At 44.8% G+C, this 25788-nt stretch overlaps 1 protein-coding gene across 1 annotated transcript in view; it reads left to right on the top strand.

Moving 5' to 3' along the window:
* The window catches only part of SMOC2 (SPARC related modular calcium binding 2), a 441990-nt gene that overhangs the window by 344126 nt on the left and 72076 nt on the right, over positions 1 to 25788 (top strand). Inside the window, exon 9 of the mRNA XM_066595994.1 lies at positions 2338 to 2420. Within this exon, the coding sequence (XP_066452091.1) occupies positions 2338 to 2420 (83 nt within the window). The remainder of the gene's footprint in view (positions 1 to 2337; positions 2421 to 25788) is intronic.

The following is a 25788-nucleotide window of genomic DNA, read 5'->3' as shown; positions in this document are numbered from 1 at the left end:
GCCAGCACCGTAAAAACGTGAACGGGCGCACAAATCTAATGTTTGTGCACCCGTTTAGATGGCATGGGCCCCGGCACATACACGCCGAGCCAACAATGCTGTTAGGCCTCCTTTCCCTTCCCCTCGCCAGCTCACCTCCTCTCTCCTCCTGTCCAGCTGTGTGCAATGGGAGGGGGCGGTCTGGGAGCGGAACTAAGCACCTGCCCCTTGTCCACAGCCAGCAATGGGAGGGGTAGGGCAGAGCTTAGCTCTGCCCCGTTCAGCCCCCTCCCATTGCAAACAGCCGGAGGAGAGGAGAGAGGAGGAGAGAAGAGGGAGGGAGTTTAGCAGTCACGCTGCTATACTCCCTCCCACCTCCCTTCTTCGGACGCTGCCATTGGCTCCCATAGGAGCCCATGCAGCGGCCGATGTATTCTGGTCCGAAATATAGTTCCAGGATAACCTTTGCTGGCTGTCGCGAAAGCGCTGGGGGTTACATTGGCCCAGCAGGACGCTTTCACGCTGCGGGAATACAGCCATGTGATCTGATGCATTGGAATCCATGGCCGATATATGCTCTTGTGAAAGAGGCCTAAACATGAGTCAGCGCTGTGATGCAGTAGCAAAACAGGCAAACACAATTCTGGGATGGAAGAGAAGCATAGAGTCTAGATCATGTGAGGTAATTATCCCCCTCTACCCTTCCTTAGCCAGACCTCATCTGGAATACTCTGTCCAGTTCTGGAGACCCCACTTTAAAAAGACAAACTGGCACCCCAAATAGTTATATGGGAGAGCACCCACACAAATCTGAAAAGTGTCACATTTTCATGCGGCTCATACACAGACTTCAGTGGATGACAGCATAAGATCAGGAGAGCAGCTGAGTATAAAAAATACATCACCCGACTCCCCATCACCTCTCCAAACTGCACCATAACTTTGTTTATCAAAAAATCACAGAGACAGAGGGGTCCTTTAGACTTGAAATCAAAATTCACTGAAAAGCACCCAAAAATTGATACATTTATTTATAGTGTTATTAAAATATAACTTTTATTACAAATTTTCATTTAAAATAAAGTGTGACACACTACCTATAATGCAGCACACACCGGGGACTAGACAGACACTAAAAAAACAAACAAAGAAACGAAAAAAGGGGACAGACAAGGAAACTAAAGGGATAAAGTGTGTTTCAGACACTATGTCAAGAGATCATACGTTTTTTTCTTTACTCATAAGTTGCCACTGGTTGGTGATTCTCATTTGTTGGTATTCACCAATTTGAGACCTCCAGTGGCCTATGCTTTTAGGGGCCCTGTTCTGATGATTAGCATACAATCCTCCAATCAAAGATAGTAAACACTTATATTGCCTCTATGTGAAGGACCACTTTATCCCTTTAGTTTCCTTGTCTGTCCCCTTTTTTCGCTTCTTTGTTTGTTTTTTTTGTGTCTGTCTAGTCCCCGGTGTGTGCTGGGTTATAGGTAGTGTGTCACACTTTATTTTAAATGAAAATTTGCAATAAAAGGTATATTTTAATAACACTATAAATAAATTCATCAATTTTTGGGTGCTTTTCAGTGAATTTTTATAACTTTGTTTATGGTGCGGTTGGGAGGTGAGGGGTTTCCTTTGAATGACACTGCTTTGCTTAAAAAAATGACTCTAAAATGCTCTCTTCCTTCCTCCTAGTTTGGTGCCTATTGCTTGCTCTCAATTGTCAGGACACATTAGAACAGGGGTGGGGGAGGTGGGTGAATGTATAGAGGGCAAAGGGAAGGAGGGTCTCGCACATACACTGCTTTCAAGCTAATAGTAAGTCCCCTTTACTGTGTTTTAGCTATAGAACTCACATATTCACTTCTCAGTCTTTCTGTACACTGTACTACAATATGATTTTATATGTGTATGTGTTACAGACATTTAGACATCAGGATCTGCAGTTCTCTGTGTACAGTCTATAGAACAGAGCACACACTACACAGCAGACAGGCTCCTTCTACCAGTCCTGAGAGTATTGAGCATCAGATGTACACCCTGCAAAGGGAAAATAAAGGCTACAACTCAATAAATGGCCAGAAATAATGCAATTCCTTGTGTACACACACATAGATTATTCTGAAAACTCATCTGAAAAGATAGGTATGATTTACGATGTAATATATATTCTAATTGTACATTTATAGATTGCTTGGTTGACCTATATTAAAGAAATTTTAATTGTCAAACAAAATGTCTGTATGGAGTCAGGAGTAATAGCTGTGTACTGTTCTTGTGGAACAAGGATATATTTGTCATGGTATACAATAATTATGTTGGAGCAAAACTGAACATCATTATTTACTGCTCTAGGTACGAACAACCAAAGTGTGATAATGGAGCAAGAGCCCATCCAGCCAAAACAAAAGATTTGTATAAAGGAAGACAACTTCAAGGTAAAAATCTCTTAACTGCATCTATATGAAGTAGTATTTTACCTCTTATTGGCATGATATTATAGATTTTTCTAACTTTAATACTGCTATATTGGTCAGCTACAAGGTTTGTGGATAAATATTGTGATAATTTGGGGCTTGGTCATACTCTGGACTACATCTTCTGCATATAAGATGAGTGGCAAAACACCAGAAACTTACTTCACACCTGAACCTTTATTTAAAGTCTGGCACTTGTCAGTATTTTTCCATCACGGGAATAGTTTACAGCACTTTGCACTTCACATGAAACCAGCACATAAATAAACACCCTAGCCACTAACTAAACAGTATCTGCAATCCTAAATAGCAGGTCTAATATCTTAATGTATCACAGCAGGGTAAGGGCCGTCAACCCCTGTCACGCTCCTTTGGTAGCAATCTCTCTCAGACAGAGCAGGTGTCCCAGGAGCTCTGCAGCTCAACAGGCTGAGAACCCTAGACACAGGAGTGTTTCACTTAGAGATACCCACTAAGGTGTCTCTTAATTACTGGGCAGATACACCCTTTCTCTGCCAAATATTGTTTCAACAAGTTTATCCTCAAACCTCCTTGTGGTCACTCAGATAATTGTGTTAAATTGTATCCGTTAACCTTGTTGTGTCCCTTCTAAACAAGGCTTATTTTGCAGGAGTTATGGCAGTTAAAGGGGGTGTCCCGCGCCGAAACGGCTTTTTTTTTTTTCCATAGGCCCCCCGTTCGGCGCGAGACAAACCCAATCCATGGGTTAAAAAAAAAAAACGTTTAGTACTTACCCGAATCCCCGCGCTGCGGCGACTTCTTCCTTACCTTAGCAAGATGGCCGCCGGGATCTTCACCCACGATGCACCGCGGGTCTTCTCCGATGGTGCACCGTGGGCTCTGTGCGGTCCATTGCCGATTCCAGCCTCCTGATTGGCTGGAATCGGCACACGTGACGGGGCGGAGCTACGAGGACCAGCTCTCCGGCACGAGCGGCCCCATTCACCAGGGAGAAGACCGGACTGCGGAAGCGCGTCTAATCGGGCGATTAGACGCTGAAATTAGACGGCACCATGGAGACGAAGGACGCTAGCAACGGAACAGGTAAGTGAATAACTTCTGTATGGCTCATAATTAATGCACGATGTACATTATAAAGTGCATTAATATGGCCATACAGAAGTGTATAACCCCACTTGCTTTCACGGGACAACCCCTTTAAGAGCTTTATAAGCAAACCTAAAATGCAAGTGTGTGATGTGATCTAAAGAATGAGGTGTCTTACGTCTGTGACATACCATCAAGTGACTTTACATTCAGGGACTTTGGAAGGGAGTTACTTGTATTTATCTACTGTTTATTTCTTTTATTTTCACTTGAATAAATGATGTTGATTTTCAGCTGTACTTATTATTTAAAATGAGCTTCAAGATCGACAGCGTTGTGCAATGTAAATTTTGTACCATGTATGCAGTCCTTGAACAGCTGCTCAAGGGTGCATACTGCTGCACCAGATGTATGCATGTTGCACATTTTGAAGCCCAGGTCCTGGATCTAAATGAACAGTTTGCATCACTGAGCTCCATTGACAACATGGAAAGGAGTTTACTGCTCACCGAGCAGACAATCGCTGAAGCACAGAAATATCGAATGGTAGAGTTAGAAGCAACCTCCAGGGTCATCTGGTCCAACCCCCTGCTCAATGCATTTTGTTGTAGTTAGCCATTTAGTCATTCACGACACTCGGCGACCCTAATGGCGAGCTTCCTCTATGTTTTTCGGTTTTGTACTGCTTTTTTTCAGTTATGTGATTTCCATGCCAATATCAGCTTTCACCATATCTGTCATCGTGTCCTTTGGCGGGCAGATTTTCTTTTGCCACTGATCTGTCCAAGCATTATAGATTTTTCTAGTAACTCTGCTCACGCTACATGGCCAAAATACATGAGTCTGAGTCTGGTCATATTGCCCTCCAGTGATATATCGTGTCTTGTACAATTCAGAACTACTCTGTTTGCTACTCTTGTTCTCTAGGGTATACACAGTAGCTTTTGCCAGCACCACAGCTAAAATGCATCACTGCTCCTTCTATCAGCTTTTTTCACAGTTCAGCTATTACATCCATACATAGCTATAGGGAAAATGATGGTTTGCACAACCCTGCATTTAGTTGCTTTGCCGATATCCCTACTTTTCCAGATTTTGTCTGTGTTTAGCATCGCGCTTTGCCCCAATGCTAGCCTACATTTTATCTCTGGCATAGATTTGTCAGCCTGGTCAATTTTTGAACCAAGGAAGATGAAGTCTTGCATGCCTTCTATTGTCTCCTTGTCGATTTTGATTTCAATTTGGCCATTTTTTGCAATTGTCAGGTTAACTAAATCATTCCAGATAGTTGTCTAACTAGCCTCTATTTGAAGCCTTCCATTGAAGGAGAATTCCCAACTTTCCATGGCAATCTGTTCCACTCATTGATCCCCCTTACTGTCTAATATCTAATCTGTGTCTCCTCGCTTTCAGTTTTATCCCATTGCTTTTAGTCTTTCCTTGAGCAAAAGAGAATAGGGCTGATCCCTTCGTACTGTGACAGCCCTTCAGATATTTGTAGACAGCTATTAAGTCTCCTCTCAGCCTTTTTTGAAAGCTAAACATTCCCAGATCCTTTAAGCGTTCCTCATAGGACATGACTTGCAGACTGTTTGCCACCTTGATAACTCTTCTCTGAACTTACTCCAGTTTGTCGTTGTCTTTTTTTAAATTGAAGTGCCCAGAAGTGGACACAGTATTCCAGGTTAGGTCTGACTAAGGAAGAGTAGAGAGGGATAATTACCTCACGTGAATTAGACTCTATGCTTCTCTTGATACATCCCAGAATTGTGTTTGTCTTTTTTGCTACTGCATCATACTGTTGACTCATGTTCAGTCTGTGATCTATTTGTACTCAAGTCTTTTTCACATGTGCTGCTGCTTAACTCAATTCCTTCCATTCTGTATGTGCTTTTTTCATTTTTCTTGCTCAGATGTAGAACCTTGCATTTCTCCTTGTTAAATGCAATTCTGTTAGTCATGCTTGTTCAGATCTTTTTGAATCCTCTCTTCGCCAGTTTTGGCTATAGCTCCTAGCTTTGTGTCGTCAGCAAATATGATCAGTTCTCCCTCAATTCCCTCCATCTAGATCATTTATGAAAAAAAATTTAAAAGACGCTGGACCCAGAGCAGAGTCTTGTGGTACCCCACTTGAGACATTCTTCACTTCCAGTTATAAATCCATCTAATAGTTACCATGTCAATCCCATATTTCATCATATTTTTAATAAGGATTGTAAGAGATACTTTGTCAAATGCTTTACTAAAGTCAAGAAAAACTATATCTACTGCATTTTCTTTATCAACCCAGTCGGTGAGTATATCATAGAAGGCAATTATATTAGTCTGGCATGACTTGTTTGTTTTAAACCCATGCTTGCTCTAGTTAGTTACTCCATTCTGATCAAAGTAATTGCATATATACTGTTTAATAATTTGTTCAAAGATTTTTCTTTATAGAAGTCAGGCTCACAGGCCTATAATCTTCTGGGTGCACCATTTTCCCTTTTTTAAAGATAGAGACAATATTTACCCTTCTTCAATGGGCAGATGTCTAGGTGAATGGTAGCTTGGAAGTGCAGAATGATAAGGCAATACAGTATCTGAAATGGCCACTAAAGGACTGAGGAAAAGTCTGTTTGGTTAAAATTAAGTCCAAAAGAACTGTTCCTATAGTTGGATCATGCACAAGTTGGGTAAAGTAATTATTTTTGGTTGCATTTTTGAGATCCACAAGTTTGTTTCCCAGTTTATATCCTGATAAAGTCACCCATAATAATTACCTCATTGTGATTTGCCACTTCATTTATTTGCCTTAGTAATAGGTTTTCAGTTGCTTCCATTATATTTGGTGGTTTAGAACAAGCCCCTAATAGGATTCTGTTATTGCTTTTCCCAGCATGTATTGCTACTCGTATAGACTTTACATGTCCAGCTTTCATCCAACCATGTATCAGTTATTCCCTTTGTTTTCTATATTGTTTCTCAGGTGTTCTTCAAGTTCATTAACTTTATTTGTCAGACTTCTATAATTAGTCACCATGCAGTAAAGAGGGTTTTTAATTTTAAGTGTGCCCCTATTAAATGGTCTGCCAGTTCTAACTGTACTAATTCTTCCAACTGTTCCACTCCCATTTTCATGATTTCATCCCACGTCACTACCTATTTTACCCTCCTCCCAGTCCCTAATTTAAACATTCCAACCTTCTAGGGATCTTCTCTTCAAGCACAGCTGCACCCTTCCCATTGAGATACAGTCCATTTTTACAGTACAACCTGTAGCCCACAGCAAAGTCAGCCCAGTTCTTTAGGAAACCTTGCTTCACGCTGAGGATGGCTGTGTTTTAAATAGGGGGGAACTGTAGGGGCCCAGAGGGTCCTACAGGATAGTCACACAAGCATAAGTCCTGAAATACTTGGCTATGTGCGCCTACGGAAACCCTGTCTTCCCCCTTCTTTACAGGCTTAAACTAGTCTGCCTGGTAACAGCTTGCTACAGATTGGCTGTTTCCATTGAAAATCCCTCATTGGTAGAGTGGGGGAGAAGAAGATACAGGAGCGAGAAAGTGAACCCGAGAATTTCAGTTGCAACTTTTTACATGTCTATGTGTATGCAGGCTTAGGGCTCTTTCACACGAATGTATTTGTGCATGCAAAATTTGCGTGCTCAATACACAATGAATAGAATCCATTGATTTCAATTGGTTCATTCACATGTGTATATTTTGCTTGTGCATCTTCGGCCACACAAAAAACCCCCATAGAACATCTTCCCGTTCTGTGCATTTACTTTTAACCCTTTCCAATCCACTGTCTGACCTCTGAAGACATTATGATTTAACTCTGTACAGCTCCGATGTTGGAAGACGTCCGCCGGGGTTCTCTTACTGTATATTGCCAGCCTCTCTGCTGTCGGAGCCTTTCCAACGTGTCACCTCATGCAGTACTGGCTTTAGCCAGCATATAGCGCCGTTGTATAACGGCAGAAAAAGAGTAAGACCCCCTAGAAAAAACAGGATACAAATTGGATTGGAAAGGGTTAAAAAGTAGTAAATATTTGGGGAAAAAATGAAATAATTTTCTGCTGCCATCTTCTTACCACCATAACATTTTTTTCCATTGATAAAGTTGTGTGAGGGCTGCGATACATCTTTTAGCTTCTATTGGTACAATTTTGGAGTTCATATGATGTTTTGATGGCTTCTTATTTTTTGGGATAGTTTAAGTACAGTTCTGGTTGTCTCAGAATCCTTTCTAACATATTTCTAAATCTGCATAAGCACCATCATTTATTCAAAGCATGTTCTCTTCTACGTTTAATTTCATTGTGAGCTTTTTCTTTTATTCGAAAGAGTTTTGTTTAGACCAATAATAATAATCTTGTTTTTTGTATAGCGCCAACCTATTTTGCACGGCTTTTAGTTAATTTATTTATTACCCCCCACCAAGCTGGGCACTCATTTTACCAACCTTGGAAGGACGAAAGGCTGAGTCAACCTTGAATTGACTGCCTGAACCATGCGGAGATTGAACTCGCAACCTTCATGTCATGGGCGAGAGCTTAGGACTCCATTTTTGCTGCCTTAATATTCTGCGCCATATATTCCAGACATGTGGAATTCCCATTAAGGACCAAGTGCCGTAAATTACTGTGCATGGGCCTGGGCATTAATCCCATCAGATGATGTCATGGGGGACATGAATGTTAAAAAACATAGCTACAAAATACATTTTAAAAAAATTGCATAATAATATTTTAAAAATATATATATATATAAAAACCAAAGCTGTCACCATATATGCCTTGTAATCTGAGACTATACAAATTATATGTCAAAATGTCTGAAAAAAAATGAGTAACCCATTTCAAGTATTGATAACCATATATATTGTTCTGTTGATATGTAGCACATTGTTTGTTTTTCCAGTACCTAGTTACAATGACTTTTTTGAACATCATTAAATGAGTAGTGACCGTTCTATATGTTTCAGGACATTTGTCCATGTTGATAAATAATAAAGCTTGACTTGGATATAATTATATATTTAAGTTAGTAAGTATGTTGATGATGGTTGTTGGTAGCTTGCAGAGTGGTTAAATGTGGTTGCGTTCTAACTTCTAACATATTATTGATAAAAGAATCAACTAACCCATAGTTTCTCCAACAATAAGTTGAAGAGGAAGGGAATATGTTATGGAGTTTAGCTGGAGTAAAATACCATCTTATGTCTTGGATATTGCTTCCTAAATAAATTATTCTATTGATCCAGGAATAAGTCAGTTTTAAGATTGTTCTCCCATTTTTTCATTACTGTTAAAGACTTGGTATTTTTAGAGTTTAATAAGTCATAGAACAAGGAAATTCCTTTTGGGTTTTGGAATGGAATTGATTTAAAAAATGTAGTATGGAACAGGTAAAGTTGTTGATATTGATGATAACTAGAGATGAGCGAGCACCAAAATGCTCGGGTGCTCGTTACTCGAGACGAAATTTTCGCGATGCTCGAGGGTTCGTTTCGAGTAACGAACCCCATTAAAGTCAATGGGCGACCCGAGCATTTTTGTATATCGCCGATGCTCGCTAAGGTTTCCATTTGTGAAAATCTGGGCAATTCAAGAAAGTGATGGGAACAACACAGAAACGGATAGGGCAGGCGAGGGGCTACATGTTGGGCTGCATCTCAAGTTCCCAGGTCCCACTATTAAGCCACAATAGCAGCAAGAGTGGGCCCCCCCCAACAACTTTTACATCTGAAAAGCCCTCATTAGCAATGCATACCTTAGCTAAGCACCACACTACCTCCAACAAAGCACAATCACTGCCTGCATGACACTCCGCTGCCAAATCCCCCCCCCCCACGACCAAGTGTCCACAGCGCACACCAAACTGTCCCTGCCCAGCCTTGAGCTGCCCTCATGCCACGCCACCCTCATGTCTATTTATAAGTGCGTCTGCCACAGGAAAAGCAGGCACACACTGCAGAGGGTTGGCATGGCTAGGCAGCGACCCTCTTTAAAAGGGGCGGGGCGATAGCCCACAATGCTGTACAGAAGCAATGAGAAATCCAATCCTGTGCGACCTCCATCTGGAGCTGCACACGTGGGCATAGCAATGGGGAACCTATGTGCCACACACTATTCATTCTGTCAAGGTGTCTGCATGCCCCAGTCAGACTGCGTTTTTTTATATATAGTCACAGGCAGGAACAACTCCGCAATGGGAATTCCGTGTGCACCCACAGCATGGGTGGCTCCCTGGAACCCACCGGCGGTACATAAAAATATCCCATTGCATTGCCCAACACAGCTGAGGTAGTAATGTCATGTTTAATGCAGGTGGGCTTCGGCCCACACTGCATGCCCCAGTCAGACTGGGGTTCTTTAGAAGTGGAAACAGATGCATTTACAACTCCCTGTGGACCCACAGCATGGGTCGGTGCCAGGAAGCCACCGGCGGTACATAACAATATCCCATTGCATTGCCCATCACAGCTGAGGTAGTAATGTCATGTTTAATGCAGGTGGGCTTCGGCCCACACTGCATGCCCCAGTCAGACTGGGGTTCTTTAGAAGTGGAAACAGATGCATTTACAACTCCCTGTGGACCCACAGCATGGGTGGGTGCCAGGAAGCCACCGGCGGTACATAAATATATCCCATTGCATTGCCCAACACAGCTGAGGTAGTAATGTCATGTTTAATGCAGGTGGGCTTCGGCCCACACTGCATGCCCCAGTCAGACTGGGGTTCTTTAGAAGTGGAAACAGATGCATTTACAACTCCCTGTGGACCCACAGCATGGGTGGGTGCCAGGAAGCCACCGGCGGTACATAACTATATCCCATTGCATTGCCCATCACAGCTGAGGTAGTAATGTCATGTTTAATGCAGGTGGGCTTCGGCCCACACTGCATGCCCCAGTCAGACTGGGGTTCTTTAGAAGTGGAAACAGATGCATTTACAATTCCCTGTGGACCCACAGCATGGGTGGGTGCCAGGAAGCCACCGGCGGTACATAAATATATCCCATTGCATTGCCCAACACAGCTGAGGTAGTAATGTCATGTTTAATGCAGGTGGGCTTCGGCCCACACTGCATGCCCCAGTCAGACTGGGGTTCTTTAGAAGTGGAAACAGATGCATTTACAACTCCCTGTGGACCCACATCATGGGTGGGTGCCAGGAAGCCACCGGCGGTACATAAATATATCCCATTGCATTGCCCAACACAGCTGAGGTAGTAATGTCATGTTTAATGCAGGTGGGCTTCGGCCCACACTGCATGCCCCAGTCAGACTGGGGTTCTTTAGAAGTGGAAACAGATGCATTTACAACTCCCTGTGGACCCACAGCATGGGTGGGTGCCAGGAAGCCACCGGCGGTACATAAATATATCCCATTGCATTGCCCCACACAGCTGAGGTAGTAATGTCATGTTTAATGCAGGTGGGCTTCGGCCCACACTGCATGCCCCAGTCAGACTGGGGTTCTTTAGAAGTGGAAACAGATGCATTTACAACTCCCTGTGGACCCACAGCATGGGTGGGTGCCAGGAAGCCACCGGCGGTACATAACAATATCCCATTGCATTGCCCATCACAGCTGAGGTAGTAATGTCATGTTTAATGCAGGTGGGCTTCGGCCCACACTGCATGCCCCAGTCAGACTGGGGTTCTTTAGAAGTGGAAACAGATGCATTTACAACTCCCTGTGGACCCACAGCATGGGTGGGTGCCAGGAAGCCACCGGCGGTACATAAATATATCCCATTGCATTGCCCAACACAGCTGAGGTAGTAATGTCATGTTTAATGCAGGTGGGCTTCGGCCCACACTGCATGCCCCAGTCAGACTGGGGTTCTTTAGAAGTGGACACATGTAGTTACAACTCCCTGTGGACCCACAGCATGGGTGGCTCCCTGGAACCCACCGGCGGTACATAAATATATCCCATTGCATTGCCCATCACAGCTGATGTTATGTCAGCTCTAATGCAGGTGGGCCAAAAATTTATTGGATTACACTGTAGGCGAGGGCCCACAAAAATTGGTGTACCAACAGTACTAATGTACCTGAGAAAAATTGCCCATGCCCAACCGAGAGGGCTGGTGAAACCCATTAATGGCTTTGGTTAATGTGGCTTAATTGGTAACTAGACCTGCAGGCAGCCCAGTTAAAATAAAAATTGGTTGAGGTGAAAGTTTCAATGCTTAAATGAGCATTGAAACGTATAAAAATTGTTTAGAAAAATTATATGACTGAGCCTTGTGGGCCTAAGAAAAATTGCACGTTCGGCGTGATTACGTCAGGTTTCAGGAGGAGGAGCAGGAGGAGGAGGATGAATATTATACACAGATTGATGAAGCAAAAAGGTCCCCGTTTTGGATGGTGATAGAGAACGATGCTTCCATCCGCGGGTGCAGCCTACGTATTGCTTAGGTATCGCTGCTGTCCGCTGGTGGAGAAGAGAAGTCTGGGGAAATCCAGGCTTTGTTCATCTTGATGAGTGTAAGCCTGTCGGCACTGTCGGTTGACAGGTGGGTACGCTTATCCGTGATGATTCCCCCAGCTGCACTAAACACCCTCTCTGACAAGACGCTAGCCGCTGGGCAAGCTAGCACCTCCAGGGCATACAGCGCGAGTTCAGGCCACGTGTCCAGCTTCAACAGCCAGTAGTTGTAGGGGGCAGAGGCGTCACCGAGGATGGTGCCGCAATCGGCTACGTACTCCCTCACCATCCTTTTACAGTGCTCCCGCCAACTCAGCCTTGACTGGGGACCGGTGACACAGTCTTGCTGGGGAGCCATAAAGCTGTCAAAGGCCTTAGAGAGTGTTCCCCTGCCTGCGCTGTACATGCTGCCTGATCTCTGCGCCTCCCCTGCTACCTGGGCCGCGGAAATGCGCCTTCGGCCACTAGCGCTGTCGGATGGGAAGTTTACCATCAGTTTGTCCACCAGCGCCCTGTGGTATAGCATCATTCTCGAACCCCTTTCCTCTTCGGGAATGAGAGTGCAAAGGCTCTCCTTATACCGTGGATCGAGCAGTGTGTACACCCAGTAATCCGTAGTGGCCAGAATGCGTGTAACGCGAGGGTCACGAGAAAGGCATCCTAACATGAAGTCAGCCATGTGTGCCAGGGTACCTGTACGCAACACATGGCTTTCCTCACTCGGAAGATCACTTTCAGGGTCCTCCTCCTCCTCCTCCTCTTCCTCCTCTGGCCATACACGCTGAAAGGATGACAGGCAAGCTGCATCTGTACCCTCAGCAGTGGGCCAAGCTGTCTCTTCACCCTCCTCCTCATGCTCCTCCCCCTCCTCCTCCTCCTCTGGCCATACACGCTGAAAGGATGACAGGCAAGCAGCATCTGTCCCCTCAGCAGTGTGGGCCAAGCTGTCTCTTCCCCCTTCTCCTCATGCTCCTCCCCCTCCTCCTCAACGAGATATAGACATGAGGTTGCTCTGACTATCCAGCGACATACTGTCTTCCCCCGCCTCCGTTTCTGATTCCAAAGCGTCTGCCTTTATGCTTTGCAGGGAACTTCTCAAGAGGCATAGCAGAGGAATGGTGACGCTAATGATTGCAGCATCCCCGCTCACCATCTGGGTAGACTCCTCAAATTTTCTAAGGACCTGGCAGATGGCTGCCAACCAGGCCCACTCTTCTGTAAATAATTGAGGAGGCTGACTCCCACTGCGCCGCTGTTCATAGAGTCTGGCCAACATGTGGAGCGTAGAGTTCCACTGTGTGGGCACGTCGCACAGCAGTCGGTGCACTGGCAGATTAAACCGATGTTGCAGGGTCCGCAGGGTGGCAGCGTGCGTGTGGGATTTGCGGAAATGTGCGCAGAGCTGGCGCACCTTTCCGAGCAGGTATGACAAGTGGGGGTAGCTTTTCAGAAAGCGCTGAGCCACCAAATTAAAGACATGGGCCAGGCATGGCACGTGCGTGAGGCTGCCGAGCTGCAGAGCCGCCACCAGGTTACGGCCGTTGTCACACACGACCATGCCCGGTTGGAGGCTCAGCGGCGCAAGCCAGCGGTCGGTCTGCTCTGTCAGACCCTGCAGCAGTTCGTGGGCCGTGTCGCTCTTCTCTCCTAAGCTGAGTAGTTTCAGCACGGCCTGCTGACCGCTTGCCCACCGCTGTGCTGCCACGCCGTGTGACACCGACTGCTGGCGACGTGCTGCTGCTGACATATCTTGATTGCGAGACAGAGGTTGCGTAGGAGGAGGAGGAGGGTGCTTTAGTGGAGGAAGCATACACCCCCGCAGATACCACCACCAAGCTGGGGCACGCAATTCGGGGGGTGGGTAGGACGTGAGCGGTCCCAGGCTCTGACTCAGTCCCAGCCTCCACTAAATTCACCCAATGTGCCGTCAGGGAGATATAGTGGCCCTGCCCGCCTGTGCTTGTCCACATGTCTGTTGTTAAGTGGACCTTGGCAGTAACCGCGTTGGTGAGGGCGCGTACAATGTTGCGGGAGACGTGGTCGGGCAGGCCTGGGACGGCACATCGGGAGAAGTAGTGGCGACTGGGAACCGAGTAGCGCGGGGCCGCCGCCGCCATCATGCTTTTGAAAGCCTCCGTTTCCACAAGCCTATACGGCAGCATCTCTAGGCTGATCAATTTTGCAATGTGCACGTTTAACGCTTGAGCGTGCGGGTGCGTGGCGTCGTACTTGCGCTTGCGCTCAAACAGTGGCGCTAGCGACGTCTGTACGCTACGCTGAGAGACATTGCTGGATGGGGCCGAGGACAGCGGAGGTGAGGGTGTGGGTGCAGGCCAGGAGACGGTACTGCCTGTGTCCTGAGAGGGGGGTTGGATCTCAGTGGCAGGTTGGGGCACAGGGGGAGAGGCAGTGGTGCAAACCGGAGGCGGTGAACGGGCATCGTCCCACCTTGTGGGGTGCTTGGCCATCATATGCCTGCGCATGCTGGTGGTGGTGCCTCCCCAGCTGATCTTGGCGCAACAAAGGTTGCACACCACTGTTCGTCGGTCGTCAGGCGTCTCTGTGAAAAACTGCCACACCGTAGAGGACCTTGACCTCTGCAGGGTGGCATGGCGCGAGGGGGCGCTTTGGGAACCAGTTGGTGGATTATTCGGTCTGGCCCTGCCTCTACCCCTGGCCACCGCAGTGGCTCGGCCTGTGCCCACACCCTGACTTGGGCCTCCGCGTCCTCGCCCGCGTCCACGTCCTATAGGCCTACCCCTACCCCTCAGCATGGTGTATTAGCAGTAGTGCAGAAACAGAACGCTGTAATTAAATGCGCCACTTATTGGCCTGTGGTTGGAAGCTGACTTCCTTTACGGAACCCCAGGAAATAATTTGGCGCAAGCCTGCTGTAATACTTAGCTGGCTGCGTATTTATTTGGAGAAATACTACCCCCAGCAGACACGGACCCAGAACACTGAGCAGAGTGACAGGCAGGCCAAATAGATTTTTTCCAAATATTTTTTTCAAAAGGACCACTGCGTATATTCAATCTATAATATGTCTTCTGGCCCTGCCTACGCAATTCTGTCCCTGGACTGTGTGACGGAACTGCAGTGTAGCACTGTTATTAACTGCAACAGGCCGGTGATTTCAGAGCCAGGAAATAATTTGGCGCAAGCCTGCTGTAACACTTAGCTGGCTGCGTATTTATTTGGAGAAATACTACCCCCAGCAGACACGGACCCAGAACACTGAGCAGAGTGACAGGCAGGCCAAATAGATTTTTTCCAAATATTTTTTTCAAAAGGACCACTGCGTATATTCAATCTATAATATGTCTTCTGGCCCTGCCTACGCAATTCTGTCCCTGGACTGTGTGACGGAACTGCAGTGTTGCACTGTTATTAACTGCAACAGACCGGTGATTTCAGAGCCAGGAAATAATTTGGCGCAAGCCTGCTGTAACACTTAGCTGGCTGCGTATTTATTTGGAGAAATACTACCCCCAGCAGACACGGACCCAGAACACTGAGCAGAGTGACAGGCAGGCCAAATAGATTTTTTCCAAATATTTTTTTCTAAAGGACCACTGCGTATATTCAATCTATAATATGTCTTCTGGCCCTGCCTACACAATTCTGTCCCTGATGTGTGTGTCACGGAACTGCAGTGTTGCACTGTTATTAACTGCAACAGACCGGTGATTTCAGAGCCAGGAAATAATTTGGCGCAAGCCTGCTGTAACACTTAGCTGGCTGCGTATTTATTTGGAGAACTACTACCCCCAGCAGACACAGACCCAGAACACTGAGCAGAGTGACAGGCAGGCCAAATAGATTTTTTTCAAATATTTTTTTCTAAAGGACCACTGCGTATATTCAATCTATAATATATGTCTTCTGGCCCTGCCTACACAATTCTATCCCTGGAGTATTACTGCAGGGCGCAATGCTCTGCACGGCCGATATACCAAAAAAAAAAAATGTGCAACACTGCTAAAAGCAGCCTCCACACTACTGCACACGGTTAGATGTGGCCCTAAGAAGGACCGTTGGGGTTCTTGAAGCCTACAATAACTCCTAACGCTCTCCCTGCCTCCACACTTCTGTCCCTGGACTATTACTGCAGGGCGCAATGCTCTGCACGGCCGATATACCAAAAAAAAAAAAAGTGCAACACTGCTAAAAGCAGCCTCCACACTACTGCACACGGTTAGATGTGGCCCTAAGAAGGACCGTTGGGGTTCTTGAAGCCTACACTAACTCCTAACACTCTCCCTACAGCAGCTCCAACACGATACCACTGTCCCTCAGCTATCTCACAACGCATCTGAGGCGAGCCGCGGGAGGGGCCGATTTTTATACTCGGGTGACACCTGATCTCCCCAGCCACTCACTGCAGGGGGGTGGTATAGGGCTTGAACGTCGCAGGGGGAAGTTGTAAGGCCTTCCCTGTCTTTCAATTGGCCATAGAAATCTTGGTTTGATAAGTGGTACTTTTGCATTAAAGATGTATATTACAGAGTTCTGTTTGGATCAAATAAGTCCTGAATTGTTTTTATTCCCTTGTTTTCCCAATTATGCAATCTAAGATTGGGGATATAGTATTCGAGCATTGGAATAGATATTTAACTTTCTGGAATATTAATGTTTTTTTGGAGCTGAAGTTAAGAGATAGATCCAATTTAAATCTGTTACTTGTATTAATAAGTAAGATGGAGAAGGTTTGTTACCCCAAGCTATAGTTATCATCTAGTTTTTAAGTGGTTTGTACTGGTTGGTGCTTCTCTCCATTTCGACCCACAATTTTCCAGGATTATTTGTCAACCAATGAGATACGTGGACCAAAATGCAAGTACAATTGGATTTCTGGAAATTGGATTGACCCAAACCTCTCATTATTCGCTGTAGAGCATCTTTTAGTATAGGCAATACAGGGTTTCTTCGTATTCCAAATAAACGTCCGGAGAATAGTATAAGCTTGGAAGGAAAAGGATTTAGGTAAAACTGTTGGTATGGTTCTAAACAAATACAATCGCTTAGGGAGCAACAGCATTTGAAATGTCTAAACCGTGAAGCAAAGTGTTTAGAGAATCTTGTATGCTTTATTAAATTTCAGAAATGAGAGGTGTGTAGTAGAGGAGAGATGAGTAGGTCAGACTGATACATAAATAATTTATTGCTGTTTCTTATTAGTCTAAATTATATCTAGATCAAAGTTCTAATGGCCACTTGTCTGTTTGTTTGTGTGTTCTTCTCATGCTCTGCCCCTCCTGATCACATGACAGTGACGTCATCGCAGGTCCTATAGCATAAAACATGCAGAGCCTGACAGCAGCCCTGTGCTCACAGGACCTTTGATGTCACTGTCATATGATCAGTCACCTGGGCTCTGACCTCTGTCCCTCATCACTGGTGCTTCACTTTATTAAAAACCTGCAGAGGCGGGCAGCAGTCGCCTGCTGACAGGGCCTGTGATGATGTCACCATCATGTGATCAGTCACTGGCTCTTAGCTGCCCCCCTGACACATGACGGTGATGTCATCACACATGCTAACATAGCAGAGGCCAATGAAGACTGTATGTAGCAGAGCTGTGTGTGCTGTGTGTGACATGCATACATAGCAAAGCTGTGTGTGACGCGCATATGTAGCACAGCTGTATGTGATGCACATATGTAGCAGTGCTGTGTGTGTGACGCACATATGTAACAGAGCTGTGTGTGATGTGCATATGTAGAAGAGCTGTGTGTACTGTGTGTGTGATGCGCATATGTAGCAGAGCTGTGTGTGACGCATGTATGTAGCAGAGCTCTGTGTGTTGTGTGTGATGTGCATATGTAGCAGAGCTTTGTGTGTTGTGTGTGATGCGCATATGTAGTCGAGCTGTGTATGCTGTGTGTAACGTGCATATGTAGCACAGCTGCGTGTTTTATGTGACATGCACATATGTAGCACAGCTGTTTATGATGTGTGTAATGTGCATATGTAGCAGTGCTGTGTGTGACATGCATATGTAGCACAGCTGTGTGTGCTGTGTGTGACGTGCATATGTAGCACAGCTGTGTGTGATGTGCATATGTAGCAGAGTTGTGTGTGTGATATGTGTGACCCACATGTAACACAGTAGCAGAGCTGTGTGTGATGTGCATGTGTAGCAGAGCTGTCTGTGGTGTGTGATGCGCATGTAGCAGAACTGTGTGTAATGTACATGTTGCAGAGCTGTGTGCGCTGTGTGTGACGCGCATGTAGCAGAGCTGTGTGTGGTGTGTGTGACATGCACACGTAGCAGGGCTGTGTGTGCTGTGTTTGACTGTATATGTAGCAGAGCTGTGTGTGGTGTGTGTGACGCGCATGTAGCAGAGCCGTTTGTGATGTGCATGACACACATATATGTAGCAGAGCTATGTGTGCTGTGTGTGATGTGCATATGTAGCAGAGCTGTGTGTGCGCATACATAGCACAGCCGTGTGTGCTGTGTGTATGATGCGCATATGTAGCAGAGCTGTGTGTGATGCATGTATGTAGCAGAGCTGTGTGTGCTGTGTGTGATGCACATATGTAGCAGAGCTGTGTGTGTTGTGTGTGATGCGCATATGTAGGAAAGCTGTGTATGCTGTGTGTAATGAGCATATGTAGCACAGCTGTGTGTGTTATGTGTGATGCACATATGTAGCACAGCTGTGTGTGCTGTGTGTATGATGCACATATGTAGCAGAGCTGTGTGCTCCATGTGTTATGCACATATGTAGCAGAGCTGTGTGTGACGTGCATATGTAGTAGAGCTGTGTGTGTGGTGCACATATGTAGCAAGGCTGTGTGTGACACGCATATTTAGCAGAGATGTGTGTGATGCGCATATGTAGATCAGCTGTGTGTGGTGTCAGTAACGTGCATATGTAGTAGAGCTGTGTGTGATGTGCATATGTAGCAGAGCTGTGTGCTGTGTGTGATGCGCATATGTAGCAGAGCTGTGTGTGTTGTATGTGACGTGCATATCTAGCACAACTATGTGCGTTGTGTTTATGATGCGCATATGTAGCAAAGCTGTGTGCTCTCTGAGTGTGCCGCACATATGTAGCAAAGCTGTGTGTGACACATATATGTAGTAGAGCTGTGTGTGTGATGCACACGTAGCAGAGTGTGTGATGTGCATATGTAGCAGAGTTGTGTGTGTGGTATGTGTGACCCACATGTAAACAGTAGCAGAGCTGTGTGTGATGTGCATGTGTAGCAGAGCTGTCTGTGGTGTGTGACACGCACGTAGCACAGCTGTGTGTGGTGTGCGTGACACGCGCATATGTAGTAGAGTTGTGTGTGATGCACATAAATAGCAGAGCTGTGTGTGATGCGCATGTAACAGTGCTGTGTGTGATGCGCATGTAGGAGAGCAATGTGTGACATGCATGTTGCAGAGCTGTGTGTGCTGTATTTGACTGCATATGTAGCAGAGCTGTGTGGTGTGTGACATGCACACGTAGCAGAGCTGTGTGTGCTGTGTTTGACTGCATATGTAGCAGAGCTGTGTGTGGTGTGTGTGACACGCATGTAGCAGAGCCGTTTGTGGTGTGCATGACACACACATATGTAGCAGAGCTATGTCTGCTGTGTGTGATGCGCATATGTAGCAGAGCTGTGTGCGTTGTGTGTGATGCGCATATGTAGCAGAGCTGTGTGCGCTGTGTGTGACGCGCATATGAAGCAGAGCTGTGTGTCTGTCACACACATATGTAAGCAATGACGATCACATCATCGTAGATCCTAAACCTTCAGGTCCTAAAACACCAGACACGTGCTTCCAACTCCAATCCCCTTCACTATAGTATATTAGTAAGTGGTGCAACGTGCCACCAAAAACACTGGTATTATAATTGCCTAATAATTACTAGTATAAGGATATAGAGGATTTTCCCTGAAATGTGAATTTGGGACTTCATGTGATTTACTTTGTCATATGACACCTTGCTGAATTCATTAAGGATTTGAAAACTGGTTTATAGAGATTGAGCCAGGAAGGAATTAATCAAAATTATGTAATGAGCAAAGAGTGCTATTTTGTGTTCAGTATGGCCCATTTGTATGCCTTTAATTTTATCATTCATTTTTATTGCTTCTGCAAAGGGTTCTATTCATAGAACAATGAATATGGGAGAAAGAGGGCAGCGTTCTGAGTCCTACTTCACAGGGTGAATTCTTAGGATAGAGTACCATTGATAAATAGTTTTTCTGCAGTGTTTGAATAAAGTAATATATAATAATAATCTTTATTTGTATAGCGCCAACATATTCCGCAGCGCTTACATAGACAGGGGGAATACAGAAAGACAAAAGTACAAAAAATTTCAGAACCACGGTTACAATCGTAATCAGTTGATGGAAACAATAGGGGTGAGGGTCCTGCTCTAACGAGCTTACAAACTACAAGTAATGGGGTGATACAGAAGGTAAAATGGCTGGAGATGTGCACAGTATGGCGAGGTGGAGAGTGAGGGATGCTATATACATACAATGGTCAGACATTTAGCCATGTGACGGCGGGATCCGTATGACTGCAGGAGCGGTTTATGACGGCTAGCAGGGATTACAGTCAGTAGGTCAGGGAGCATGTTATCAGGCGGCGTATAGAGGAGTTTGTTTAGAGTATGCGGTATGCCTCCCTGAAGAGGTGCGTTTTTAAAACACGCCTGAAGTTTTTCGAGTCCTGGATTGCCCGGGTATCCTTTGGTAGTGCGTTCCAGAGGACTGGTGCTGCTCTGGAGAAGTCTTGGAGGCGGGAGTGAGAAGTTCGAATTAGAGGGGTGTGCAGTCTAGTTTCGTTTGCTGAGCGGAGAGCCCGGGCTGGGTGATGGATTGAGATGAGGACAGCAATATAGGGGGCGCTGCACTGTGGAGGGCTTTGTGGATGAAGGTAGTAAGTTTAAATTGAATTCTGTATTTAACGGGCAGCCAGTGCAGTGACCGACACAGGGCAGAGGCGTCTGAGTAGCGGCTGGACAGGAATATGAGCCTGGCTGCCGTATTCAGGATGGATTGGAGAGGGTAGAGTCTGGTGCAAGGGAGGCCGATCAGCAACGAGTTGCAATAATCGAGCCGTAAGTGGATGAGGGCAACAATAAGCGTTTTCAGCATGTATGTGGTGAGAAAAGAGCAGATTTTCTTGCGATATTCTTGAGGTGCAGCTGAAATGTTCGGGCGAGAGATTGGATGTAGGGGGTAAATGAGAGATCGGAGTCGAATATGACCCCACACACTGAGATGGAGATGTCAGGATGAGGTCGGTTAGTGGAGGGTCGAAATACCAGTAAGTCAGTTTTAGAGAGGTTTAGTTTTAGGTAGAGAGAGGACATAGTGTTAGAGACAGCGGACAGACAGTTGGTGATGTTTTGGAGGAAAGGTGCAGAGATGTCACGGGAAAAGGTGTATAGCTGGGTGTCATCAGCATAGAGGTGGTATTGGAGGCCAAAACTCCTGATGGTTTGTCCAACAGGGGCTGTGTAGATAGAGAAAAGGAGGGGGCCGAGGATCGAGCCTTGGGGGACCCCAACAGCAAGGGGAAGGGAAGGAGAGGTAGAGCCAGCAAAGGAGACACTGAAAGAGCGGTCTGATAGGTAGGAGGAGAACCAGGAGAGAGCAGTGTCCTTTAGGCCGATGGAGCGAAGCATACTGAGGAGGAGTTTGCGGTCAACAGTTTCAAATGCTGCGGAGAGGTCGAGGAGGATCAGTAGGGAGTAATCACCCCTCGATTTGGCTGTCAGTAGGTCGTTTGATACCCTTGTAAGGGCAGTTTCTGTCGAGTGTTGGGGTCGGAAGCTAGACTGTAGGGGGTCGAGGAGAGAGTTCTCTGATACTTAAATTGCTCAAAATATTAGGCCTGAGAAACCAAATTTGGATAAGGTGGAGAAAGCATATTGCCAGTTTGCCCTGTCAAATGCCTTCTTAGTGTCTAATAAATCATTGCAAATTCAATAAAATCCCATCAATTTTTCTAATAGAGATAGTAATCTTATACTATCAGGAGCTTCTCTTCCCATCGTGAACCTCGCTTGATCACCCTTAAAGCAACCCTCTTTCCTTATTTAAAGCTATTGCCATTGCAAAAGAATACAAGACTTTCTTTTATGACTCAAGATCATGTATTGCAGTTATAGACTGGTTATATACTTTACTACCTAGTTTAATTAATAATCCTCTAATATACACTTTGAGTGTTTCACAGAGAGAATTCAAGAACTTATATATTTAGTTGAAAATATTTTGAATGAGTGGATTCAATAGTTCTTGCATATTCTATATGTGGGATTAAAAAAGAATTTGCACACCAGACAATCATGAGTTTTAGGGAATTGTTTGGATAAGGTAATGTCTCTAATTTGTGATGAGATAACTGTGTATTACCTGTTAAGCACATATCTATGCTAGAATAGGATTTATGTATTAGAGAATAAAATGTGTAGTTACATTCTGTAACATTGTATATGCTAGATATCAGAGTCTTAAAAAAGAAAGTTTTGTAAAATAAGTGTCCTGTTTGAAGAAATGAAGGAAGAGTCTGATGATGGGTGTTTTTATTTTATTTACTTTTTAAAAGTTTTTTTTATCTTGGAAAACATTTTGATTTGTATTAGAGGAGATTACAAGTGATTATTATTTCTCTATTTTCTGAGTCTACGGTTTGGTTTTGAATAGAAACAGCTAAAGTCGATTTTATACTATCTCCATAGAAGTGTATGCCGCAATGGTCACACCCGCGTACCGCCTCTCTGTTCACCTTTCAGACTAGGAGTGCACTGTTCTGCTCCCTGGAGGTCCCTATAGTGGCACCCCTAGCAATCAGTCAGTTCTCACCTATGCTGTAGATAGGTGATATATTATTTTTATAAATAATCTCGTTAGTAGAAATTCTGTCTTACTTCTGGAAAAATGCCCTAAAGTGCTGGCTTTTAAGGGTCTCTCTTCATGGTAAGTTGCTTTTCAGAGCTAGTTGTTGTGTGAAATCCATCTTTAGCAGTAGACACCAAGATGGATTTTTAGGAAGTTGGTGTGCAAAGGCGTTGCTAAAGGCCCATGGGCCCTGGTGCAATAGTACTGCTTTTTCCCGCCCCTCAACCTTGCCTTGCATGGACAGTTATGCACATTCAGCCGATGTATGCTTTATTCTGAAATGCTGCTTCATTTCAGAAAAAAAAAAACTTAGAAGCATGTTTTTTCTAAAACACAGCAGTTTTTTTTAGAATAAAACACACATGGCCAGTATGGGCATATCTCTCCTGGGTTTATGCTGCCCATGGTTTAGGCAGCATGAACCTGGTGACAGCTTTCCTCAGACATTGAGTCTCAGTCTGTAATTCATAGTGAATAAAGCAGGAATTTGATGATCCCAGCAGTTTCACAGAGGCATATGGGGTGCAAAGAATTCACATTTCGCGGTGCATCTTGCAGCTAAATTCTGCTTGTGTGAAAGCACCCTAAGGCCTCATGCCCAGGGGAAAATCAGGCCCGCTACGGATTCTCCATGTAGATTCTGTAGCGGGTCCCTCCTGCCCCGCGGACATGAGCGCTTAAAATAAGAATAAACTTACCTCTCGCACGCTCCGGATCTTTCCTTTGCCGCGGCTTCATCTTCTCTCCGTCGCGGCCGGATCTTCTTTCTTCGGCCTGGCAGGTGTGCATGGCACGTCGGTTGCGTGCCGCGCGCATGCGCCGGCCTGAAGACAAAAGATCCGGCCGCGACGGAGAGAAGATGAAGGCGCGGCGAAGGGAAGATCCGGAGCAGGTGAGTATATTCTTATTTTAGGTCTCCCGCGGATCCGGACGGCTTCCATAGGCTTCAATAGAAGCCTGCAGGAGCCGTCCCCGCGGGAGACCCGCACGAAAATGGAGCATGGTCCAGATTTTTGCATGCTCCATTTTTTTTTAAAATCACTTTTATTGACCATCCCCGGGTATTTATCTACCCGCGGGAGGTCAATGCATCCCTATGGGGTGCGGATCCGCGGGCGGGAGAAGAGTTAAAATCCACTACGGATTTTAATTCTTCTTTTGCCCATGGACATGAGGCCTAACAGTTCCAGCTAGAAGCACTTACTCCATCTGAAGGGCTGATCATTCCCCTTATTTTCTCTTGCTGCAATTAGATTATCAGGATATATAGGAGGTGAACAAAAATATAGAAACACCGAACAAAATGCATGGGATTTTAATCATTAACACTGAGCTGCCCTTTTAACCTCAAATTTGTGTTTACTTCACCTCTTGCCCTGCTCTGGGTGGTTTTGGAAGCCAGCTGGTAACAGCAGCTGAGTGGCTCAAACCCCTGACCAGTGGATCCTTGTACACGTCTGCCCTTCAGCATCTGTATCATATTACCTCCCCTTTAATTACATGGGATTATAAATCATATTTAAATAAGACATGTAGAGACCGAATTTAAGGCATTTCGGATGGTGTTTCCATATTTTGTCCACCTCCTGTAATTTACTATCAACCCCAAAATACAAAAAATATTACATTAAAAATGGTGCTATTAACAATATATTAATTTTTATAATGATCACTTTGAAAAAACTATTGCTCAGATGCAGAGCTCTACTGAAAACATGTAGCTTAGTGTATTACACGGCTCTGTGTATGGATGCAACATAATTAAAGACTATTATTATTCTGCGTATGAGTACTGTGGTTGTTGCTGTAAAAATACACCAGATGCCAGCTAATTCTTGCTGTTTTGGAGAATAAGCACATTTTACTGATCTGTTTTAAGCGACCATAGCAGGTTAAATTGGCCAGCTACAGAAAGGTACAAAATAAAAATCCAGCTGTAAGCTTTTAAAGGGTCCTTGACAATATTTATGACTTTGTTTATTGTTCCTTTAAAAGCCCATGTGCCAATTTATTTTAGTTGCCAGTAAAACAGAACACATTTGTGCTTTGGTGTCCTGAAACTGCCCTACACCTGCAATAGCAAAACATTAAGTAGACATTATAGTGAATTGTAACTTTCACACTACATAAAATGTGCAACTATACATAGAATGCATCACTAATAAGATAACAGTTTCAATCAATATTTAGTTGCTATTATTAACTTAATATTAGTAAAACATTTCTAAAATTGGACTGTATAAACATTTATTGTGGAAGCACAAGATGAAGGGAACTTCTCCAGCTGCAGAGAAATAATTATCTTGCCTCCCCCTTGTGTTACTTTCTGAAATTCCAGCTTCTTTTGCTAGTAAAGTTCCCCTCAGTATTCACATATGCCAATATTTCCTAACTATGGGCTCCTTCAGACAAGCATATCTGCAAATACACTTTCTGCAACGGAGCGCATTTACGAATGAACGAGTTATTTTTACGCTCGAGTCTTGGTTGATGTGCAGTTTTTTAAGCCGTTCAAACCCAGTGGTGCAGCTCGGGGAAAAAAACACAAAACGATCAAAAGAAACGAACAGAATAAACGATCGGAAGAAAGTTGTAATCATGGTCCCTGCCAACTGCAAGCAACTATAAATAGGTGTCAGGTGTGTGCAGAATTACATTAATTATTTTGCAAATGTCCAAATACTCCAAATACTACCAAAGGAGGTCTATTTCTATACTAGTAATTTGGCTCCTTTAGTGTGAGGATTGTTTTTTATCTTGGTACTTTCATTTTTTTTATTTGGAGACTATTAGGGACCTCTCACTCGGAACATAATATTCTGCAACAGCGTTGCAGAATATGCCCTTCTGCAGAATATTCAGCGCCAAAATTTGCATAGCTAATTGCAGATTTTGATGTAGAATTGCTGGTAGAATTCTATTTTCAATTCTGCATCAAAAGCCACATTTTCGCCTGTGGATTTTGGT

Source organism: Eleutherodactylus coqui, chromosome 3, assembly GCF_035609145.1.
Source record: "Eleutherodactylus coqui strain aEleCoq1 chromosome 3, aEleCoq1.hap1, whole genome shotgun sequence".
In the NCBI taxonomy this organism is placed as follows: Eukaryota; Metazoa; Chordata; class Amphibia; order Anura; family Eleutherodactylidae; genus Eleutherodactylus; species Eleutherodactylus coqui.
This window is presented reverse-complemented; position numbering and strand designations above follow the sequence as displayed.